General features: G+C 40.2%; 2 protein-coding genes across 4 annotated transcripts in view; both read left to right on the forward strand.

Annotated features, from left to right (window-relative positions):
* The first annotated feature begins 10,881 nt into the window (after positions 1 to 10,881).
* Positions 10,882 to 21,613, forward strand: paxbp1 (PAX3 and PAX7 binding protein 1). The gene is made up of 18 exons (XM_085470320.1): positions 10,882 to 11,351; positions 11,591 to 11,713; positions 12,047 to 12,253; positions 12,555 to 12,776; positions 12,886 to 12,986; positions 14,853 to 15,076; positions 15,339 to 15,528; positions 16,489 to 16,612; positions 17,262 to 17,364; positions 17,627 to 17,742; positions 18,293 to 18,492; positions 18,593 to 18,740; positions 18,839 to 18,960; positions 19,073 to 19,149; positions 19,261 to 19,327; positions 19,634 to 19,780; positions 20,571 to 20,725; positions 20,949 to 21,613. The coding sequence occupies exons 1-18, from the start codon at positions 11,054 to 11,056 to the stop codon at positions 21,067 to 21,069; spliced, it is 2,745 nt and encodes a 914-aa protein (XP_085326446.1). The 5' UTR covers positions 10,882 to 11,053; the 3' UTR covers positions 21,070 to 21,613.
* A 325-nt stretch (positions 21,614 to 21,938) lies between these two features.
* The window catches only part of slc7a1a (solute carrier family 7 member 1a), a 32,548-nt gene continuing 32,213 nt past the window's right edge, over positions 21,939 to 22,273 (forward strand). For 2 of the 3 annotated variants that reach the window (XM_085470287.1, XM_085470288.1), the window contains exon 1: positions 21,939 to 22,176. The gene's annotated coding sequence lies outside the window, so the exon portion shown is untranslated. The remainder of the gene's footprint in view (positions 22,177 to 22,273) is intronic. The other variant, XM_085470290.1, reaches the window with a different exon arrangement.

The raw sequence follows: 22,273 nt of genomic DNA on the forward strand, positions 1-22,273 counted from the left end.
CCATGCTCACAGTGGTCCCAAACCCCATATTTACCTTGCAATAACTGTGTAAACAATACATCACATGCATTCACACAAGCCACATTGACCACTTTCAGAAAATGAAGAGTGCGGACTATCGATCCAAACCTCTCCTTTTTTGTCAGTACTTCTAAATGTGTTTCTACACATTTTCCGAAAAATGTAAAACAAATTTCGGGGTTCATTTGTGTCAAGACAGCTTGCGTCCCTGATAACAGAGCAGTTACTTAGTTGATTTCATCTTGTGATTGGTAGTAAGACCAATCCTGCATCTGTGCCGGAGGAGGAATAATGTACTCTGATGGCACAAAGGATTCAGAAATTACCTCTGTAAATCCTGACCCCCTGTCAGAGCTAAATATTAGTTATCCACAGTATTCATTTGTTGCAGCTCTGTATGTATGTGTGTGTGTGGGAGCCCGCATTATAGCATTAATTTTCTGTCTTAAAAGCACAGAATTACCTGAGAGTACTGGGACACGTGTGAGAGTTAATGTGCAGTCAAAAATAAGGCAGGTGTTTTAAAAGCAGACTGGCTTTGCCTTTAATAAAATGATGATTGCATTCATGAAAGCAAAAGAACACAGTTTTCCTACAGTCGTTCTCATTCTGTCTATTTTACGTATTGACGCTCACCCAGTGCATTTAATAAGCTCCGTTATTCAACCCTGATGTTTGTACCATTGGTGCAAATGAAACCTTGACTTCTATAACTTTGCTTTTACAGCTACTGTATCCTGGGGGAGGAATTTAACATGGCATCACTCCTGCGACACTGCTTAAAGAAGACAGACACTGCCTATACTGCTTCCTTTTACCACAGCCCCCTGCACACAGACAACAACTCACCAAGTAACGATATTCGCCTGAAATGAAATCCTTCTTTCTTTTTAACAAACAAATACCTGAAATGATCACAGAGCCTAGCAACAGCTTCCCCTTAAAGATGAGAGGAATGATTTGATGAGCCTTATGAACCTTTGAGTAGTCAGTATTGATGTAATCTATATTCATCCTGGCCTGTTTCAGATACATTGACTGGATCAGGAAATGTCATTGTATTTCATTAGCATTTATACATGAGTGAACTATGAGCCTACCTTGGCCACAAATAAAGCACCCTTTTTTGTATCTTACAAGGGGCTACAGTGCCCCCGAGTGGTTATTCGATGAATTCCATGTCTCTGCTTGTTTGGAATACAAAATGACAATCAATCTAAATTTGTCTGTACCATTTTTTTTAAACTTGTGGGTCTATGACCAGGTCAATGTGGTGTTCCCTGCCTGGTTTAATCGGCTGATAAAGCCTAACTTTTGCTTAAATGTACTTTTATGTTACCAGAGGACACAGTGTATTAAGTGAAAACATGGGGTAAAGGTTCCCATAGTAAGAAAGCCCTACATAGCAACAGCCCAAGGCACTGACTCAGGCTCTAAATTCCCCAAACTGAGCATCCACAGGATTAACTGCAACAAACCCCATTTAGAAGACAACCACACAACCCACAGGACCAAAAGTATCTCCTGCCAATATCAAGCTGCCATGGCATGATGGATCAGGGCTTTTTTTTTGTGGCTTTTTTATGAGGATCTAACCAATACCCATAGAAACAGGTTTCCAAAGTATGAACATACAAAAAAAATGTCTTTACATTTTTTTGATTATACAATCCAAAGCTGATCAAGATTCAAAACCAACGTGCTCTTATCGATGTCAGTTATTGTGCGTGAATACCTCACTACATACCAGGATCATATGTTTTGTGCTTCGGTGTATATGCGTTAAGGTGAAAAATGGGGCTGTGGGACGTTAAAACTGAAATGCTACAGATAATGGGAAGGTATTTATCTCCAATTATTGTTTTAATGGCAAAGGGTCATCTTGTCGTTAATTAATCACAACATATCACTCCAGCTTCATCTGCGGTGACACTTTAATTTCAGCAGTTATTATCACTGCTGCAGTGTCGACTGCACTGTGTCTCTGTAATGGCTCTGTAATGACCCTGACTAACGGCAGCACACATGTCTGGCATTTATTAACGGAACTGAACATTGTCGAAGTCTCCGGTATGCATCTGCACCATTCAGGACAGAAATAACCTCCTCTCCTTGCCTCCATTGTCCATAATGTGTTTGAGATGGCATCATACATACTGTAGCAATCAGGTGCAATTTCAAAGCTAGGCATTTGAAATCTTTCATCTTCTCAAGACTATTTTTCAAAACGCTGTTGTCAGGTAAGTGAAAGAAACAGTCCAGAGATAATGACTGGTGAACGAAAGTGAGCCAAAATGAAAGGCCTTTCTTTCTTTCTTTCTCTTTTTTAGACATTTGTGAGAAAAGGGGAGGGGAAAGTCTATCAGCAGTTTCCAACAGGTATTTACTTCTACCTGCAAGGTTATGCATATTTTATTTTGTCCATCTTTCAACCTGTCTATATCCAAACATGAATTTTAATGCGAATAAGCACTTACTTGTCACAGCTGGAAAAGCACAACTGTCAAAAATCAAGTGTACCAATAACTCACGGCTGTTTGAACAGACGCAGAACCCTGAAACGAAAGCAGCTAAATGCAATTCAGCAGTCACTTCATGTATTGTTTCATTTAGTATTTATCATTTTCCCACTGTGACGTTATAAAATGGCTGCAGACAAAGATGGCTACAGCCATAGGCTGCCAGTTAGTGACCTCTAATCCTGTTTTGCCTCCTAAATAATGAGCGCTTTTTCAAAAAAATGCATATTTTCCTTTTGTCTTTCCTGCATGTTTAATTGAAGTTGCAGATGATTTGGCCAAAATATGCAATATGAATCACACACAATTACAGTATCACTTGACCAGTTGTGAATATGTGCTTTAGCAGGAGAATGAGCACTCTAATTTGTTTGTTGTTGTTGTTGTTGTTGTTGTTTTATATCAGGCTCTAAATACCACAGATCTTGATGATGACTAGCAGACAGAGTAACTGTGCATACATGCCTAATGCAAAATGGGCCAAGTCAAATCCATTTTCAGTGCCAAGATGGAACTTTCCTGCTCGTCTTTGACGCAGCAGAGTAAACTTAGACATTGTCACGCTACACATATACTGTAATAACTGAAAAAATACTAAAAGAAATGAATAAATAAAGAGATAAATAAAAAAAACATATGAGCAAGAGGAGCCTATAGAGCTCATGTTGGAAAAGCAAAATGTATTTGGCACAACACTGCATTCGGATCATTATTCTGATTGCAAAAGCTGCCAGACAGGTTTCGACTCTCACTGCTCTACCTCCTCTCATAGTCATGATGATCTAAGCCTAAAATCTGTTACCACTGATTTTCAGTTGAGTTCTTCTGTAATTTGGCATACTTCAAACCTTTTCCCTGTTTCCCTTCCTTGGGAATGGTTTCTTGGCCATGTCTGATTATGCTTTGGAGAAAAGCACCAGAAGTATTCGCAGGTCCTGTGTCAACTCGTTGCCTGACATTTTCCTATTTTTTTGCTGCAGAATATATACAGAATAAATATATACAGAAATGAAGGGTGGTTCAAATGTTTTGCAGTGTATACAGGAAAATAAAAGTACAAAACAAAGTGATCAATATTTTTTTCTTAAATCAAAGGTTGGGGAGTTAAGTACTTCAAAGTTAGAGCAAATGCACCATTTTACATCATTAAGCCCAAATTACATGTGTCCATTGTGGGTGTCTCTGACCTTTCATTTTAACACTTTATATTAGACTGGAGATTGTGGTATTTATTGAACTAGAAGACACAATCCCAAACTGAACGCTCCCTTTAAACCCCCTTATGTTGAGACATCTCACCATCAAATAAATGCCCCTCCAAGGATCACTCGCCTCTTGTGTTTGTAGGATTTTGTAAACAGTGGCTGTTATCAACTGTTGTTTGCTGGTGGTGTATGTAAAGCTTAAATGGCAATGAAACTGAATGTGGCCATGGTTTTTCCCATGGCCAAATCTTTGATAAGAAAGGAGTGAGAGATTCACGGCAAGACGTGGGACACAGATATCAAAGGGCGACAATATCAGTGTATGGAATCAGTGAAGGCATTCAAAGGCAAATGAGGAGTGGGAGTCTAAGATTAACACCCAGGAAAAGCAGATTAAAATCAACTGTTTAATAACCAAGTGTCTATGAGATAGGTGTGTTTTTATAAGGTTCTCAATAACATAAGCATTATAATTTATATTTATATGAGGTATGACTTCCAATGGATTTCAGGGAAGGGTGAAAATATTACAGTGATGAATGAAAAATATTTGCTGTCATAAAACCTAAAGCAGTTGGCTTTCTTCAGTTAATTTACAGGTGAAGACAAAATTATTAGTGGTTTTATGAAATTTAGTTTTGTCAAAATTTTCCATGCGCTTTTGTTTAATAGAGCTCATTTTCAGCAGAGCGTTTCAAAACATACTGACCTTTTTATTGAGCCATAGCACAAACCACTGCTGTACACTGATCTGTTTTAACCTTGTAATGCTCAAACCTTGTAAAATCAAGTCAAGACTAACAATGGGCTGTTTTCAATGCTGGCAGTTTCTTGATCATTAATATGATTGATGACCATGACCATTAACCAGTAGCAGTGAGAGTTGGGGAATGGCTGCAATCACAGCATTGTAAGATGGTGAAAGATGTACCCTTAGGCCCCCTCCTCGATTCAGAGATGGTCTTTCCCTTTTCACATAAATGGCCTCTCCTTGACTCCACGCTCAAACCAACGTTCCTCCCTGTCCAGGATGTGTACATCCTCATCCTTGAAAGAGTGTCCACTGACTTGTAGGTGTAAATAGACTGCAGAGTCCTGACCTGATGGGGTAGCTCTTCTGTGTTGTGCCATCCTCTTAGCCAGAGGTTGTTTGATTTCCCCGATGTATAAATCATGGCATCACAATCATGGCATCATCCTCCTGGCACTTAACAGCGTACACTATATTACTCTGTTTACACATCCTTGGGGTGGACCAATTTTTGCCTCAGCATGTTTTGGGGTTTAATAGCCACAGAGACACCATGACACCGAAAGTGTCTCAGCTTTTCCAATACTCCTGACACATAACGGATCACTAAAGGTTTTCGCTTAGGTAGCAGTTGTCCTTTTCTCTTGGAACGCCTGGAGCATTCTTTAGGTGCTTCCCAGCTTTGACAAATGTCCAGCTGGGATAACCACATTTACTCAGGGCCTTCTTGATATGATGTTCTTCTGCTTCCCTGGCCGCTGTGTCTGTGGGGATGATGTTCTCCCTGATGACACCCAGTTTGTTCTCCAGAGGATGATGAGACCCAAACCTTAAATACAAATCAACTTTTAAATGTTCACCATTACTGATGGAAATCTCACAGTCTAAGAAGACTCACCTGCCACTTTTCATATCCTCCCTGATGAATTTGATGTGTTTGTGAATCAGTGAATTGGGGCACATCCTGAGATTAGATTTTTACCCAGGTGTCATCCACATACCTGAACCAATGACTTGGTGGTGTTCAAGAGATGACTGGATGATTGAGCATGCTTTAAAACAATTCTGATGGAAATTTACAGAATACTGTCCAGTGAGTGAATCTTTCACATGCTGCAGCATGGTCTGTTCATCTGAGGCCTCAGAGACATGTATCCCACCACACAATCCCACTTGCACACCAATGGAGGATGTGGCAGGTCATTTCAAATGCAGTGTTGATAAACTGTTTGCAGCAAAAGTTCACTAACGTATATCTGCTAGTTCTGCTAGTGTGACAATTTCAATCTCAGAGGTGAAGCAAGAGGATGTATTTTTAAATGAGATACTGGATCTGCACACAAAGTGTTGTCCAATGTGACAAATTAAAAGATCACTTCATATTATTCAGGTTTTTGTCACCAGAGATTCCAAGTAGCCACAAAAGCATGAGAGAGAGAGCGATTCGTTGAATTCAGAATTCAAAATTAAGGGTGTATTTTGCAACAATAAAGATGGCAGTAAAGGCATAATTTCCAGGAAAAAAGCATTTAAAACCTTATTTGTGTGCAAAGTCATCACCAGTTATAGTTAATTTAAATAGTGTTTAATCGTTTTTAGATTTTATTTTGTAAAGATTAAGATTTAGACACAATGTAGCAAAATCTATAAGTAGCAACATGTTTATCAGAAAGAACACAATATCTGACAATAGACAATATCTAGGTGTAATGAATATTCTATATTTGTGGGACATAAGCTAAGATATGAAGTATAATTTCCAAGGGATTTTACTGAACGTAAGAGAAAATATATGTAAAAGTCTTTGCTTGTCAAAAAAAGAAGAAAAAAAATGGTAAAATGGCATTCAGTCATCCACCCATTCACACACACATTCACACACTGGTGATGGCAAGTTACATTGTAGCCACAGCTGCCCTGGGGCGCACTGACAGAGGCGGGGCTGCCAGACACTGGCGCCACTGGGCCCTCTGACCACCACCAGTAGGCAACGGGTGAAGTGTCTTGCCCAAGGACACAACGACTGAGAATCAGAATCAGAATCAGAATGGGTTTATTGCCAGATGTTGAGGTTTACAACATTAGGAAATTGCTGCGGTGCTTCAGTGCAGACAATAAGAATTAAAGTGCTATGTAGAAAGAAAGATATGTGCATGAGATATACATGAGAATAAGAATTATGAGAATTATGAGAGACTGTCCAAGCCGGGGCTCGAACTGGCAACCTTCTGATTACAAGAAGAACATGACATGATGCCATTTACATGTTTATGTATTTATTGTTATTACTTTTATCCATTCATTTATTAATTTTATCATGAAGTTTATGAAGCTCTGGTAAAACATAAACTCGTACAGTAGGTGGCAGTATTCGACCAAATATGTTGAGCTGAGGATAAACAGTATACACCATTGTAGATCAAGTCAAGGAGACACTCGGATGATATTAGATAAAATACATTTTTATCCGATATTGTTGGTCCAATAAATTTCTTCATGCTGAGCCTAGGAAGTCAAAATTTATACATTAAAACAGAAGCGATTTTCAACAGCTTGTTTGTTTGATTCGTACGTTTCTGTGACTCTTTACTGTAACACTTGAGATTTGTTGCTTTTTCTGTCATTAACAGTGTGTCAGGGGCTGACAAACCATAGTGACACTGCTCTGAGATTATACAACTTTCCATAACATTTCTTTTGGGTTGGTACAGAACTACAGGCGGCGATCGTGGCTCAAGAGTTGGCAGTTTGTCTTGTAATCGGAAGGTTGCCGGTTCGACCCCCAGCTTGGACAGTCTCGGTCGTTGTGTCCTTGTGCAAGATACTTCACCCGTTGCCTACTGGTGGTGGTCAGAGGGCCCAGTGGCGCCAGTGTCCGGCAGCCCCGCCTCTGTCAGTGCGCCCCAGGGCAGCTGTGGCTACAATGTAGCTTGCCATCACCAGTGTGTGAATGTAGTGTAAAGTGCTTCGGGGTCCTTAGGGATTATGGAAAGCGCTATACAAATACAGACCATTTTACCATTACAGACGACATCAGCTAATTTGGGTGTGCATCAAGTCCTCTGAATGGCTAACTGTGGTATAGTGATGAAAGAAAACAATTTGCTGTTGTAAAACAACACAAAAAGTTGTTGGCTTTCTAAATTCAACCGACAAGTAAATGATAATATTTTTTAATCCCTGACTTTTTGCGAGACTTGGTTGTGGCCAGCTCTACCTCCATTTCTTCTGCAGGTGCATGCATGAACTTTGAAGAATGAACTTGCTGAACTTGTCATAGTAAACTGGAGCCAACATATACGGCTCGCTGATTTCTGGCTTGCAGTCAGCCATTAAAAGGAGACAGAAATCAGTAACATCCAGGGGCTGCAGCAGGTTAAAATAAATGATCTAGAACGGCGTTCCAGTTTTTTCAGTTAATAAGTAAATTTGTAGACATGTAAATGATGTTCATTTAAAGATCTACAAAATACTGTCAAGTGAGTTCATTTTCCACGTGTAGCTGGATGGTCTGTCCACATGAGGCTTCAGGGGCTTTTATGACACTACACAATCCCACCTGCACACATCCTTCTTTCTGTGCTGCACATGTCAGTGAGCTTCAGCATCTGCATGGCCCTGCTGAAGAGGAGAGAGCAAAAACTAATACAGTACTTCAAACAATATAACAAATATCACCAACAGCACAAAACCAAACACACAAAGTGTTTCCAAGGAAGATCTGTCATGGTCCGGAGTCTGATGACTCCATGTTTATGGTCTGTGTTTTTTAATTTTTTCGAGTTTTGTGGGTTTTGTGTTATTTTTCTTCCAGTGTTTGGGTGTTCTCTGTGCTCCCCTTGTGTTCATGTCATTTTACTTTGATGGTCCCTTGTCTCATGTCTGTGTCTCTAGCCTTGTCTCCTCTTAGTCTCGTCAAGTGTGCTCAGTCCCAGCTGTGATCTCCTCCTGTGTCCCATTCCCTCGTTATCCCTCAGTGTGTTTTAGCCCTGTGTTTCTATCTGTCAGTTTCGTGTCATCCTTTCATGCTGTGTGGGTTTCTCCTGTTGTGCTCCCAGAAATCACCATCCTTAGTTTCCCGGTGTTTTGTTTTTAGTTCCCAGTTTCTAGGTTTTGGTTTGGTTTTGCAAGTGTTTTTGTGTGACTTTTGCAACAATAAAGTAGCCCCCATCAGTTCATCTCCGTGTTTTGAGTTCTGCATTTGGGCCCTTATCTCCTGCCTGCCACAGCCGTTTCATGACAAGATCATATCAGTCGAGGAGATAGAGATTTTTTTCAACAGACATCAGTTCTGTACATGATCTGTATGCAAGAGAGAGAAAGAGAGATGCCACTTTGGATTTAATTTGGAATTTTTGTTTTTGGAACATTTTTAATAGTAATTATGGGCTGTAACTACTAATATATAACTAGCTTTTAAAAATGTATTTGTGGACAAACAGGACAAATGTAAAGCACTCCTTTGCAAATTTGACAGATTATTCAATAAACACAGTTTTTGACTATTGAAATTAAAGTTCATCTGAAAAATTGTTCAAAATAACTTTCCGAAAAATCCAAACGTATGGGTGCTGGGCAGCAGGGCTGACTTTGAAGCTTTTATCAGTTTAAAATAAACCTAATAATCTTCTGTTTGAATCTTTGTTCTGGAATCTGCTTATATAAAATGCAAATGTATAAAATGTAAGACGCACAAAGAGGACTAAACCTTTGGACCAGTACAGCGTTCATCTGACCACAATGCAACCACAACGAGCACAAATCTGCTGTAGTTATTATGTCACTTATTTCTTAGTGAGACATTTTCCACCGTGGCCCCTCTACACCGGGATTTACTGAACTACACTTTAACTCATCTGAACATCTAGTATATGAACAACAGTTCACCAATCTGAAATTAACTCATGAGTGGAAAAATGTAATACTAGTGTGGGAACCAGAAAGGTACTGTTTCTGAAAAACATGTAGCAGAAGACTATAGAATAATTTGGAGGATAATAATAAAGTAATGACAATGTCATTGAGTTTGTAGCACAAAACTAATAAGAAAGTAAGTACATTTATTCATATAGTAAATGACCGGTGATTCACATCAAAATAAAACTAACAATAAAAGGAAAACATACAATATAAAGCAGCAAAACCAACAGAGAAGCACAAATAATTAGAAGTAGGTTAAGATGTTCACCATCACCTGTCTAGAACACTGTTTATTACTAACTGTAAAAATGACAGTGAAGAACATCCTGACTTGTGGAGCAGGGTGGTGAATACAGGTCTGCAAAGTTAGGACATGTAGAGGGGCAACATTAAAGATTTGCATTAAAGGGAGAACCTGATACACAGATTCCGTCAGGAGACTAACACAACTGGACACACCACAGACCAGGGGTCGGCAACCTTTATGTGACACAACTCCCTGTCTTGGACCCCGGCACGACACACACAGACATAGTCAGTGTTGCGGGGCAAGTGAGGGTTTTATTTTATTTTATTTTTTCAGCAATTACTTTTCAGCCATCGTGTCTCTGGCTCAGGTCTCCCTCTCTTCGGACCCCACGAGCTACTAAAACAGGGAAGACAGTCAGTCAGTTGATCCAACCTGCCCTGACAGCTTTCCTGGCACATGCCCCCGAACCCACAGCACTACCCCACCTCGCGGAGCCACAGACCAAAAGCAGTTCTTGAAGAAAAAGAAGTGTAGCTCATATAATGAAGGTAACACAGTCTTTTAAGTATAAATTAGCATGCCACCATTACTTATATTTAAAGCACTAATTGATAGTGATTTAAAATCACATGTGACTCCGCAGTGTAAAGTTACAATTTTTCTACTTTAACTTTGTATTTTTATTATAATAAAAAAAGGTTTTAGCTTTTTATTGAACAATTAGGAAGTGACAGAAAAAAGTATTAAGGCCTAGCTTGAAAGAAAGTGGCCAAAGAGTTAAGAAGGCCACTCTATGCAAATTAAATCAAATTTACTGTCAGTACAGCAATTTGTTAAATTAAACAGACTGTTTAAAATTGGACACTGTGTCAGTAGGCACATCATTTGACGTAGGCACATAAAAGTCAGCTAGGTTGCCCAATTTTATAGCTGGACAAGAATCACAAGAAATCATAATAAAAAAAAATTTAACAGTTTTTTTTTATTATTATTACATATTAATATTATAAATATTATTTTTTGCCTCGTTCTTTGTCAGAATTACACTGAACTGCTGGAAAAACCTAAAAGAGCCGCATGCGGTTCAGGACGCGGGACAATAGCTAGTTAAAACTACAAAGGAGGCAGTATTTCAAAAGTCCTTTCAGTGGAGAAAGGACAATAACTCCCGAGAAACACCGAAGAAGAATCGGTTGCCTGACAGCGAAACAGCCAATCACAGCCAAGGAAAGACAGCCGTCTAGCACCGCGGCATCCACTGCACATCTCTCTGAAAGAAAATGGCTGACATGGTGTGTGGTTGTGACATCTTTCGGCTCGAGTTACATTTTTAAGATGAACCGTGTTTGTACGTGCACTGTTGCATTTAGCTGGTAAACTAAAAAAAATGTTTAAGAAGGCGAAAAGAGCTAACTTTAGACGTCGGAATGAGTCCGACGAGGATGAGCAGGAGGAGAGTCAGCAGCCGCAGCTGGCGCCGACAATGTTTGGGCCTACCGAAATCCCATTTATGGAGACTTCCAACAGCAACGCTACCGGAGTGCTCAGCACTACAGAGAGCTGTCATAGTAACGGCCTTCAGGCTAACAGCGTTAGAGCCGTCAAGAAGGAAAAGAAGGTCAAAGATACGACTGCCGTGCCAGGACCCACGAAGGCCAGTTTGCTGAGCTTCGTCGATGAAGAAGGTAACTTTGGTAGCCAAACCGATGCTAAGCTAGCTAGCTTGTTCACATTAGCCGGAGAAAGCGTGGCAGTTTTAAGTATGATCGTTATCAAACAGTTTCTGCATATTCTGCGCAAACTACACTTCCTACTCCAGGCACTGTAGAGGGAAGAAAGTTATTGACCACCAAGCTAACATGCACGTTGTGCATGGTTAATTGGACTCATTATTAACTTTGTGCTACGACTTGTTTGTAAACAGACGGCTCAGAGGTGTTCCGAGTGAAGAAATCCAATCACAGCAAAAAGATTCTGAAACAACTCAAGAAAGAATACAAGGAGGACTTGGAGAGGTCTGGATCTACCAAACAGGATGTCAAATCAGGTGTGTTAGCCTACTGTCAATGCCATGCGTTATGTGCTGTCATGTGAACCATGAAATATTATATTTACTACTTATCTATATATTAGCGCCCAACTATGAAATAAGGTGAAGCCTAATTAAGCAGTAGAACTATAATTTTTTTTTAACTGTGACATTAAATTACGTTAGCAAATACTTCCAATGTTTCAGCCAATTAATTGTCAGAGGCCCCCCACCTTCTTTAACCATAGTAGTTGTGTTGTCAGCCACATCTGACAGTCACAACTATGCCATAAATGATTTCACTCGACTTGATGCATCTTTCACTGCATTCCTGTTTTTTGTTTTTTCTAGATGCTCCAGCTCAGCCTGCAGTTAAAGAAGAAGTTATTAGCAGAGCAAGTAGTGAACAGGGAGAGGAAGAAATGGAGGTGGAGAGTGCTGATGAACAGGAGGAGGATGCAAGGAGTCAAAGTGGTCAGACAAACAGTCAAGTGTCCAGAAGCAACAGCACAGGAGCAACATTCAACACACTTTCCACACTTGGCAGCTTGAGACCAGGTATATACGACACACACTTCCACCACAGTACCTATCTGAAAGGACTGTCATCACAGGAGCACATTCATGACAGTTTATTGGCATTGTAATAGCTGTGGAGTTTTTCTGTGTGTTATGTAACAAGGAATATCAGTGTCTTTGGTTTTGATATCTTGAGAACAGGTGCAGCGTTTTACATCTACCACTCTGCTGTGTTAGTTTAACTGCATTAGTGCTATGCCCCAAACACACAAGCTGTATTGTTTGTTGTTTGCACAGCATCACAAGAAGTTAGATGAAGACTTTTCTGACTTTATTCCAGGGGAGATTCCTGATGCAGCATTTATCCATGCTGCCAGAAAACGCCGGCAGCTTGCTAGAGAGCTGGGAGGTGATGCTCCTCTGGTTGAAACAGAGGCGCCCAAGAAACGTCTGGTACGAGAAGACCAAGATGCCAGCGATGACGAAGATGAGGAAGAGAAAAGGATCCGCTTCAGCGGCGTCAGGAACAAAAGCCAGAGACAAAAGATAGCCGAGGAGATTGGTACTCTATTCAGCTTCCCTGCTTGCTGTCTACTGACTACTATTCTGAATCAGATTTGTTTGTTTTTTTAACTTTATTAAAAATGGATGTGTCTTTCATATGTGTACAGGTATTGAGGGTAGTGATGATGAAGCACTGGATACCGGACAGGATGAGGAGGTGAGCCGCTGGGAGCAGGAGCAAATTAGGAAAGGGATCAGCATACCCCAGGTAAGATGTACTGAATCTCTGGATAGAGAGATATAATAAAAATATTCTCCTATCAGGTGTGACTGTTGACAGTGAATGATGTTTGTGTTTTTACTTACTGTTTGATTCTGTGCTGCCATTGTATTGTTTACTAAAAAACTGGGGCTTTCCCTTAATCAGAGTTTTTCTGTTTTTCAATTAAGTGGAGAAATTTAAATATTTGTTCTTCCATATGAATATATTGGAACAATGTCTTTAGATGGTGTGTAAGAGCATCTCAATCTTTGTGAAGCTTGAGCGTATTTAGGTAATTTGGTAGTGACCTTTAGCTTGCACTGGAGCATTTTGGACGAGTGTGAAGCGGCTGGAAGGAGAATCGGGAACTCCAAGCCTGAGACCACGGTTCTCAATCGGAAAAGGATGGAGTGATAACTCCAGGTCAGGGACGAGGTCTTGTTCACGAGTAAGCAGAGAGTGGAGGGAGAGATCGATAGATGAATTGGAGCGGCATCCACAGTGATGCAGATGCTGCACCAATCTTTTGTAGTCATGAAGCTGTCTATTTACTAATCAGTATCTGCCTAGCCTCACTTGTTAGTCATAGATAGAAGCAGAATGGGTTCCCAGGTGGCTGAAGATTGGTCGTTCGAAAGGGACTCGGAGTAGAGCTGCTGCTCTTTTACAAATATAAAGGAGTAAGTTAGGGGGTTCAGGCATCTGACTAGGGTACCACCTTCTACGTGGGCGATCGTGACTCAAGAGTTGGGAGTTTGCCTTGCAATCGGAAGGTTGCCGGTTCGAGCCCCGGCTTGGACAGTCTCGGTCGTTGTGTCCTTGGGCAAGACACTTCACCCGTTGCCTACTGGTGGTGGTCAGAGGGCCCGGTGGCGCCAGTGTCCGGCAGCCTCGCCTCTGTCAGTGCGCCCCAGGGTGGCTGTGGCTACAATGTAGCTTGCCATCACCAGTGTGTGAATGTGTGTGTGAATGGGTGGATGACTGGATATGTAAAGCGCTTTGGGGTCCTTAGGGACTAGTAAAGCGCTATATAAATACAGGCCATTTACCATTTCTACGTGAGGTATTCTGGGCATGTCTTACTGGGAGGAAGCCCAGGGGCAGACCCAGAACATGGGTGATTTAGTCCAACTGGATGAGTTGGATAAGGTGGCCAGGGTAAGGGATTTCAGGGCATTGGTACTCAGACTGCCACCACCCTTTGCTTTCACTTTGGTATTGTGAAGTAAAATATAGTGTTTCACAACATTTATTATACCTGCATAATGGATGTGAATTTGTTACTCACAATGTTTAGTGGACACACATTTTGGTCAAATGGAATGCAATTGTGTTGGTGATTTCAGTGCATCTTTGTGAGCTGGAAGCAGCTTGAATAAGTTGTGTTGCTTTGCGAGGCAGACACACCTTTACAGAACTCTTTGCATATGATTTCTTCTTGGTTAACGTCACTCAAGTCACTTTGAATCGAGTGACGCATTTCCGAACGATGCGTAATGATCGGGCACAAGCTCTTCACTGTGTCTGACTTTTGCTGTACATCAGTCTTTTAAAGTTGTTCCTCATCCAAGCTAGTATAGGAAACTACATGGTGCAGGGAGCAGCTGTGTTAAGCATATGCAATGTTTAGGAAAGGCTTGATTTGCCTTTGCATTTTATAGTGCAGCATGCATTTTCAATATCGCTTGATCATGTTTAATTAATTGTGGGAAGCCAAAATCATGATTGAAATTAAAATTTGATCCATTGTGCCACCCTAATATATTGAATAGTTTATGGGGTTGAAAATTTGTGCTTTAATCGTTAGTTGGAGCAATGCTGTTATTTTTAGTAGCTGAAGTGTTTTGTGTTTTCTGTGTTCCTAATGAATAGGTCCAAAGCAGTCAGCCAGAAGACAGCACAGTCTACTACCAGAACAGCTATGAGAGCCAGCCGTATGGCTCTTCCTACAGCATGCCTTACACCTACAGTACAGTGGCTCCACAGACTGCCAAACAGACTGGACAAGCTGACAATGGTTCCGTTCACTATGGGGCCTCTCTTAATGATCTAATCCCGGTATCCATTGATCTGGTAAAGAAACGCCTGCAGGATAGGTAGGTCCAGTAGAAAACTGCACCAACGTCTGTTTTCAGTCCTCAGCTTGGCTGCTGCCATCTCTGTTTGCTGTGGTCCTGATGACCGAGACACACAGTCCACAGATCTAAGGACCAGAGAGGCAAAAATGTTGCCTCTCTAGTTGCTGTTTATTATTGTTGGTGTACTTCAAACTTTTCTATCTGCAGAGCTTGTAATTAAGATTGCACTAGCTTTACAACCATCTAACTCATTCTGTCCTTGTATGTCATGTGTCTACAGGCTCAGCCAAATGCATGCAGGCCACAATGGAAATGTCGACCGCTACAAACAGATCAATGAAGACCTTGCTGCTTCTGAGCGTACCATACAGCAGCTGGAGGACTCATCCAATGACAATGCAGAGCAATATAAGTTCTTGCAAGAGATGCGAGGGTATGTTGGAGACTTGCTTGAGTGTTTCAGTGAAAAGGTAAGGGAGAATTCGCCTGCAGTCTCATTAGCTGTATGCTGTTTTGTGTCTGTGTTATCTCCACGTAATGTGGATTTCCAAGGGGTACAGTCTATCGAAATGCTGTCTTTTGAGGATTAATTGTAATTATATTTATTTTTTTTAACTGTTGAATAATTATGGCTAGTTAACAGTGCTAACAAGCAAATGTGACAGTACATATATGTTGCTTGAAGCACACTTTAGGTATTTCTCAGTTTCTTCAAAACTGCTCTCATTAATTAAAAATATATTTATGAATATATAAATATACCTGTTCAGGTTGTTTAACATTATCAGCTGTTTAAACAGAAATAATATATACTAGTTTTTGTTCATATAATACGATACTAGATTTATGAAAGATGGATTCGAGCTGCAAAAGAAATTATTACAGTAGATTAGACAAGTATGTATTAAAATATTTTCACAACGAGTCCAGATAGCTACTTCTGAATGCATGTCTTCACAGAATAATTTAGTTTTGGTCTTACAGCAACTATATGGAATGATGGAAGAACTGGCCTTCCCACCACCATTATGTTTCCTCAACTAATCTGTGCTCCAAATGGGCCACTAACCTTCCATTGTCAGCATGAATTAATGTGGAGTGCTTTCATACAGTATATACATGTCTGGATCATGATATTGTTTATGTTGGGTAGAAATGATGAACTTCACTATATTTTCTATACAAATAATCTAAGTTGACCCTTAACTTTGTCACTTTTCAGTGTTTAAACTAACTAAGTCCACTAAGTTCAGGCTTTACTTCAGAGAGCCTCCCCCAGAATAGCACATTTTCACCCAACACCAGCAATATTTTGGTTCCAGTATTATACTGTCCATCCCACTTCTTTTATCCCTTCAGCAAGACATCCCTGTGACTCGGAGTCCCACTTTTGCTGGGTCAGAGGTCACAGAAGGCATCATATTTTTCAGGTGCCTGCTGTCCTGGAGCTGGAGGCTGCCATGCACCAGTTACTAAGGCAACGGGCCACGCGACTTGTCCAGAGACGACAGGATGATATTAAAGATGAATCGTCGGAGTTTGCAAGCCTTTCAAGTCAGTCCATCTTGAAGGTTTTTATGATTTATTTGAACGGCCTCATTAGCTCTCTGTATGTGCGTGTTATGTCTGCGTGTGTCTGCGGTTCACGCTGTTGTATCGCATCACATTTCTCTCACAAATACGATTAAAGCTAAGTGATGTGTGTTGTCGAGTGGATGAGCATGTACGTTTATGGAAAAAGCTTTGTTGAGGGAGCTGTTTCGGCTGTCCTTTAATGGCCGAATCTGAAAGTCAGCTGGGTGTTTGTAACTCAGCTCAAGTAAAGATGACTGTGTAAAGATGGCATTTAAAAAAACAAATTAAGTGATATGTCATCTGTCACGTTGACTGTGCCATAAGTGAAGTTCCAGCCTGGTAAGTAATTGACACCAAAAAGTGATTGATAAAAACATTGTTTGGATTTAATATGTTTTGTTGCCAGTGGTGCCCAGTAGATAGGAAGGCTAGGGCAATATCTTCACCTGCTTGATAAATTTCAAACAGATTTTGATCTGATCGTCTAATTTATTTTTAAGCCTTTAATTATACTTTCTTATTTGAGTACCCATGTTTTAGTTTGGAATTAGTCATCAGAATAAGAATGAGGCTATGGGTTGGCTTAGCTTCTCATTACTGGCTCTAACATTACTCCTGTCTCTTGCAGATAAAGCTGTCATGGCTCCTAATCTAGACTCATTTGGCCGAGATCGCGCAGCATACCAAGAGCACAGTCGTCAGAGGAGGATAGCTGAAAGAGAAGCACGAAGGTACCAACTTGTTCTCACATTCCTCTCCCTGTGGAAATGCTGTATTGTGCTGTACTTTTGGCCACAAATGCGAAGCCAATTACAGTTACACAGAAACGAATAATGTGAATCCAGCTATAGATTTGTAAAAAAAAAAAAGGTTTTCTGTGCATCAGATTTTAAGTCTTGACCATGAGAGTGTCACCTTAGTGCCAAGTTGGTAAAAGGCAATTTCTGCTCATGTTTTTAATTTGGCTTCCTTTGTATTCGTGGATGAATACAGGACACGTCGACGACAAGCCAGAGAGCAGAATGGAAAGAGGGCAGAACATAAAGAAGGCTTATCATCTGATGACGAGGAGACTTCTACTGACATCACCAGCTTCAACATGGAGAGAGGTATGTTCCTGTATTTAAAAATAAATAAATAAAAAATACATTAAAAAGTAAATGTATATTGTATGCAGTGTTCAACAATGTTAACTAAAAAAAAAAAAAAGAAATCTGTCAAAATCTTGTTTAAATTTAACAAACTGAATTCAATGAATTTCTCTGAAATAAGTCAAATTATTTGAATATAACATTCAACAAGAAAACAAATGGTTTTCTGTTTAGGAATATAAGTTTAAAAAAAACTGCACCAAAGATGTGCGTTAATATTTTTCCTGCCTTTTTTAGTAAACAAAGAGTAAATTTGAAAATGAATGAAAAATAGTAGTTATATTTTTGCATTGAAAGTATCGTTTTGATTAAAGAGCCTGTGCACACTGGTTACAGAAACCTAAAAATGATTTAGGTAATTATCAATACTGTTAATTTAGGGCAGCTGTGGCATTTACCTTACATTGGTTGTTAGTCTAATAAATGTATTACGTACCATACATATGAGATTCAACTGATATTGAAAATAATTTTTTAAAATCTGACGTGATCTCTTTGTGCTACCCAGATCGTATAATAAGGGAAAGTAAGAAGGTATTTGAGGATGTTGTGGAGGACTTTCATTCTCTCGACTACATCAAATCCCACTTTGAAGTGTGGAGGAAGGAGTATGCCAACACCTACAGAGATGCTTACATAGGCCTCTGTCTGCCCAAGCTCTTTAACCCCTTAGTCCGTCTGCAGCTGATTACATGGAACCCTCTCGAGGTAGGGCATGGGTGTATTATCAGTGTAACCAGTTCCTTTTTGAAAGGAAATTGGATGAGGAATGGTGATGGAATCTTTTTTTTCTCTATTCACTGTGCAGGCGCAGTGTGCAAACTTTGAGTACATGCTCTGGTTTGAGTCGCTGCTGTTTTACGGCTTTGAAGAGAACAGCACGTTGCAAAAAGGAGATGGCGACATCGGCTTGCTGCCTGCTATAGTGGAGAAGGTCATCCTCTCCAAACTGTCAGGTTCGAGGCATAGCATGCTCAGAGATGTCCTTGACTTGCAAGCCTGTAGAAAATTACTCCTACTATATGCATTTCTCTCTACTTTGTGCATGTGGCAGTGTTGGCAGAGCAGGTGTGGGACCCACTTTCCAGCAGTCAAACAACCAGGTTTGTGAGCTTCATTCACAGACTGCTAAAAGGCTATCCCACTGTGCTGCACGGGGACAACCGATACACACAGGTACTCCCCACCCTCATCATCTTTTTCCTCAAAATACATTGGCTGTTAGATTACCTGATATTTTTAGAAGAACTGCTGTCATTACCTTGATTCCCCCCCCCCCTTCTTTTAGGAGCTATTGAAAACAATTGTCTTACGGACCAGGAGGACTCTGGATGAAGATGTCTTTCTTCCACTGTACCCCAAGAAGTATGTTCTTATTAATAACAATATTAACATTTTGATTCCACTTAGTATTTTTTCTATATTTACAATAAGCACTTAAAGCTGCTTAAAGCAATCTCTCTTGCTTTTATTCAGCATCCTGGAGAACAAGAACAGTGGTCCCTACTTATTCTATCAGAGGCAGTTCTGGTCCTGTGTGAAGGTATGTGTGCAAATGTGTGTTCTTTTTGTTTTGTGTGTGTGTGTGTGTGTGTGTGTGTGTGTGTGTGTGTGTGTGTGTGTGTGTGTGTGTGTGTGTGTGTGTTTAAATTACTTCCTCCAGTCAGTTGCTGAACTGATAGCATCACATGAATAGCTTGCCTGATTGTTGGAGATCACACAATGAGATCTGTATAATTTGAAAAGCAGCTGCAGCGGGCTGATAATCAAAGTATCTTCACACTGATATTATGTACTTTTGTGTTGCTGCCTTTGAGTCCAGTCTAACTCTTGTCTCCTTCATGCTTAGCTGCTGGGCAACATCCTGCAGTGGGACGGTATCTTATCCATGTCCTCTCTGAAAGACTTGGCCTTGGACAGCACTCTCAACCGATATATCCTCTCTGCACTGCAGACCACAGATACATGGGAGGAAAATATTCAGAAGTGCCAAAAGGTAGATAAAATGTAATCACTTAGTAGGGGTGGATTTCATTCAATAGATAAATCAGATTAAACTGAGCATTGCAGATTTCTTTTACTTAACAAAATATCCTTCCATCCATCATGAACGGATATTATGTGTGAGAACATTGTACCGATATCACTACGTCTGTGTAGGTTCTCAGTCATCACTACTTCACTTGTTTTTGAGAAAAACTGAATTTAGAACTTTTCTCTGACCGTGGTTTTACTTGTCATATATAGTTTTAAACTGATAACTGCGCTTTCAGTTGATTTGTTTTAAAAGTGCTGTAAACCTTGATATTCCAAAGCAGATGAGAAGATTTCACATTTGGTAATATAAGAATTAGTGACACAAATTTTTGGTCCTACCTATTAAATTTTGTTTAAAATGATATATTTTACAAACTGTAAAAATTACTGCTCACAAACTGTAAGGCAGTAATTTTAGTTTGCTCATGTGACAAACTGTGATCGATACATCATTTTTTTCCCCACCTTGCATACTCGTTATTTACAACCATGTAAAATACAATAAGATTTGTTGGCTGAGATCATTGTGGTAAAGAGTGAGCATGCACAGACAAAATATTTTGAAGGAGGGGTCTGTTGTACCTGTTTATGACTACATGGTCAGTTGCTATTTTTAAGTCGCATGATTATTAAAAACTGGCCCTTCTGCTGGGGTGTTAGATGTTAGTTGGTTATCTTTTTACCATTAGTGGCTCGCTGAACATGATAACACAAAGCTATTGTTTAATTCGTTCTCGTGTGCTTCTCAGGTGGTGGAGTGCTTGCCATCGCACTGGTTTTCTGGATTGAAGGGCCAGCAGACGTTGCCTCAGTTGGAGCCATTCTGTCGCTACCTCACCCACCTGGCCAACTCAATCCACCGCAGCGCACTGGTCGGGTCTGATATTGAGCGGCGCACTTCAAAGTAAGGACCTCTACACGGCTTTGTATATACAACTTGGCGCCTTGAATTTACTAATAGCTATATCTGCAAGAATGGTATTGAATGTGCTTTAGGAACAATTGCATTGTCGGTGTTGTTTTATCATATTAACTCTTCCTTTTTCACAATGAGTGCTTTTAAGCTGTGTTGTAATGAGTATTTTTTGTAGTGCTCATAGTGCATGTCATGTCATGTCTTACAACAGGGAGCAGGTCAAAGATGTTGTGAAGATGTTGGGCCAAATGAATGCCCTGGACCACATCATAGCTGTGGCAGCAGAGCATGGGATTAAAGACATCAAACCACTTTTAGAAGTCAAATCATAGAGGAGAAGCAACTTTTCATCCGGATTACAGATCACTAAATGGGATTCCCAGAGAAGGGATGTGTCACCCAGCTTAATAACTCAACAACTGAGACCATGACTGAAAAAAAGATCTTGTAAATATTGTATATATTGTATTGTATAGAAAGGTGTGTTTATACTGATGCTGAAATTAGGCCTTGTATTGTCAGCTCAAAGAGACTGTTCACTGCTGGCAATATTTTAAATGTGTAGAAGTTCTTGACATGGATTATTTTTTGAGACTGATTCCTGAATGAACACTATTCACTCCAACTCTGTACAGCAGACTCATCTTTGCCATACGAGCTAAAAGGTCAGATGCACGCAGGCAAAGAATGGTATCCAACTTTTGTTTCCTAACAGTCCAGATGTGATCTTTCTGTGATCCCTGCTTCATCCTGTTAGTATTCCTCACACCTCTCTGTTTAAATGCTCTTTAAGAATCTGAGGGCTTTGTTTTCAGCTTTGCAAGAATTCTGTTTTAGCCGTTTATTTGCCTGTAAATAAAATGAACATTTGAATGATTCTGTCTTGCTGCCATTAAGCAACAACTGTCCCTCACGATGTCGTGTTTTATGTAAGTATTATGATCATAAAAGAACAATCCAAACTTACACCCAGTGTTCTTCACCGTAGGGTTTTTAAAACTACAATATCTCTTTAAACTTGGGGGAAATGGGTATCACTGATTTATTTAAAATGATAACATGGAAAACGTTTTCAAAAAATTGCAAACCGCCAGTTTCTACACTCTTGGCAACTCTGTTTATGTAAAATGATACTTTGTTACTGACTTCAGCCAGCTGCCACATGTGGGATTTGGTGTCATCCAGTGCGATTTCAGCCAGGAGGCGATTGCGCAATAGTAAAGAGCGGGTGGGACAAGCTGTTTTTGCCTTTCTATCCCCTCCTCTAGCTCAACTACCTAGACATAGCCACTCAAGACCTAAATATATCTTTTCTACATTTAAAGACGAGACTTTCCTGACCAGCGTCGTGTGAGACAAGAGTTTGGGGGTTCTACAGCTTCCTCTTCTCGGGCCTCCCAGGGAAACTGTAAATACCTCTCCTCCTTATGCCCGTTAAGGTAAAGTACTGCTTACAATAGCTACGTAGCGACTGCATGAAAGTGATCGGGCACTTAACACTACTGTATAGCAGGCTTGACTGCTGTCCAAGTTAGT

The sequence above is a fragment of the Copadichromis virginalis genome, linkage group LG10 (assembly GCF_057382275.1).
Source record: "Copadichromis virginalis isolate Kocher_CV1m ecotype Utaka linkage group LG10, C_Virginalis_male_GT1.1, whole genome shotgun sequence".
NCBI lineage: Eukaryota > Metazoa > Chordata > Actinopteri > Cichliformes > Cichlidae > Copadichromis > Copadichromis virginalis.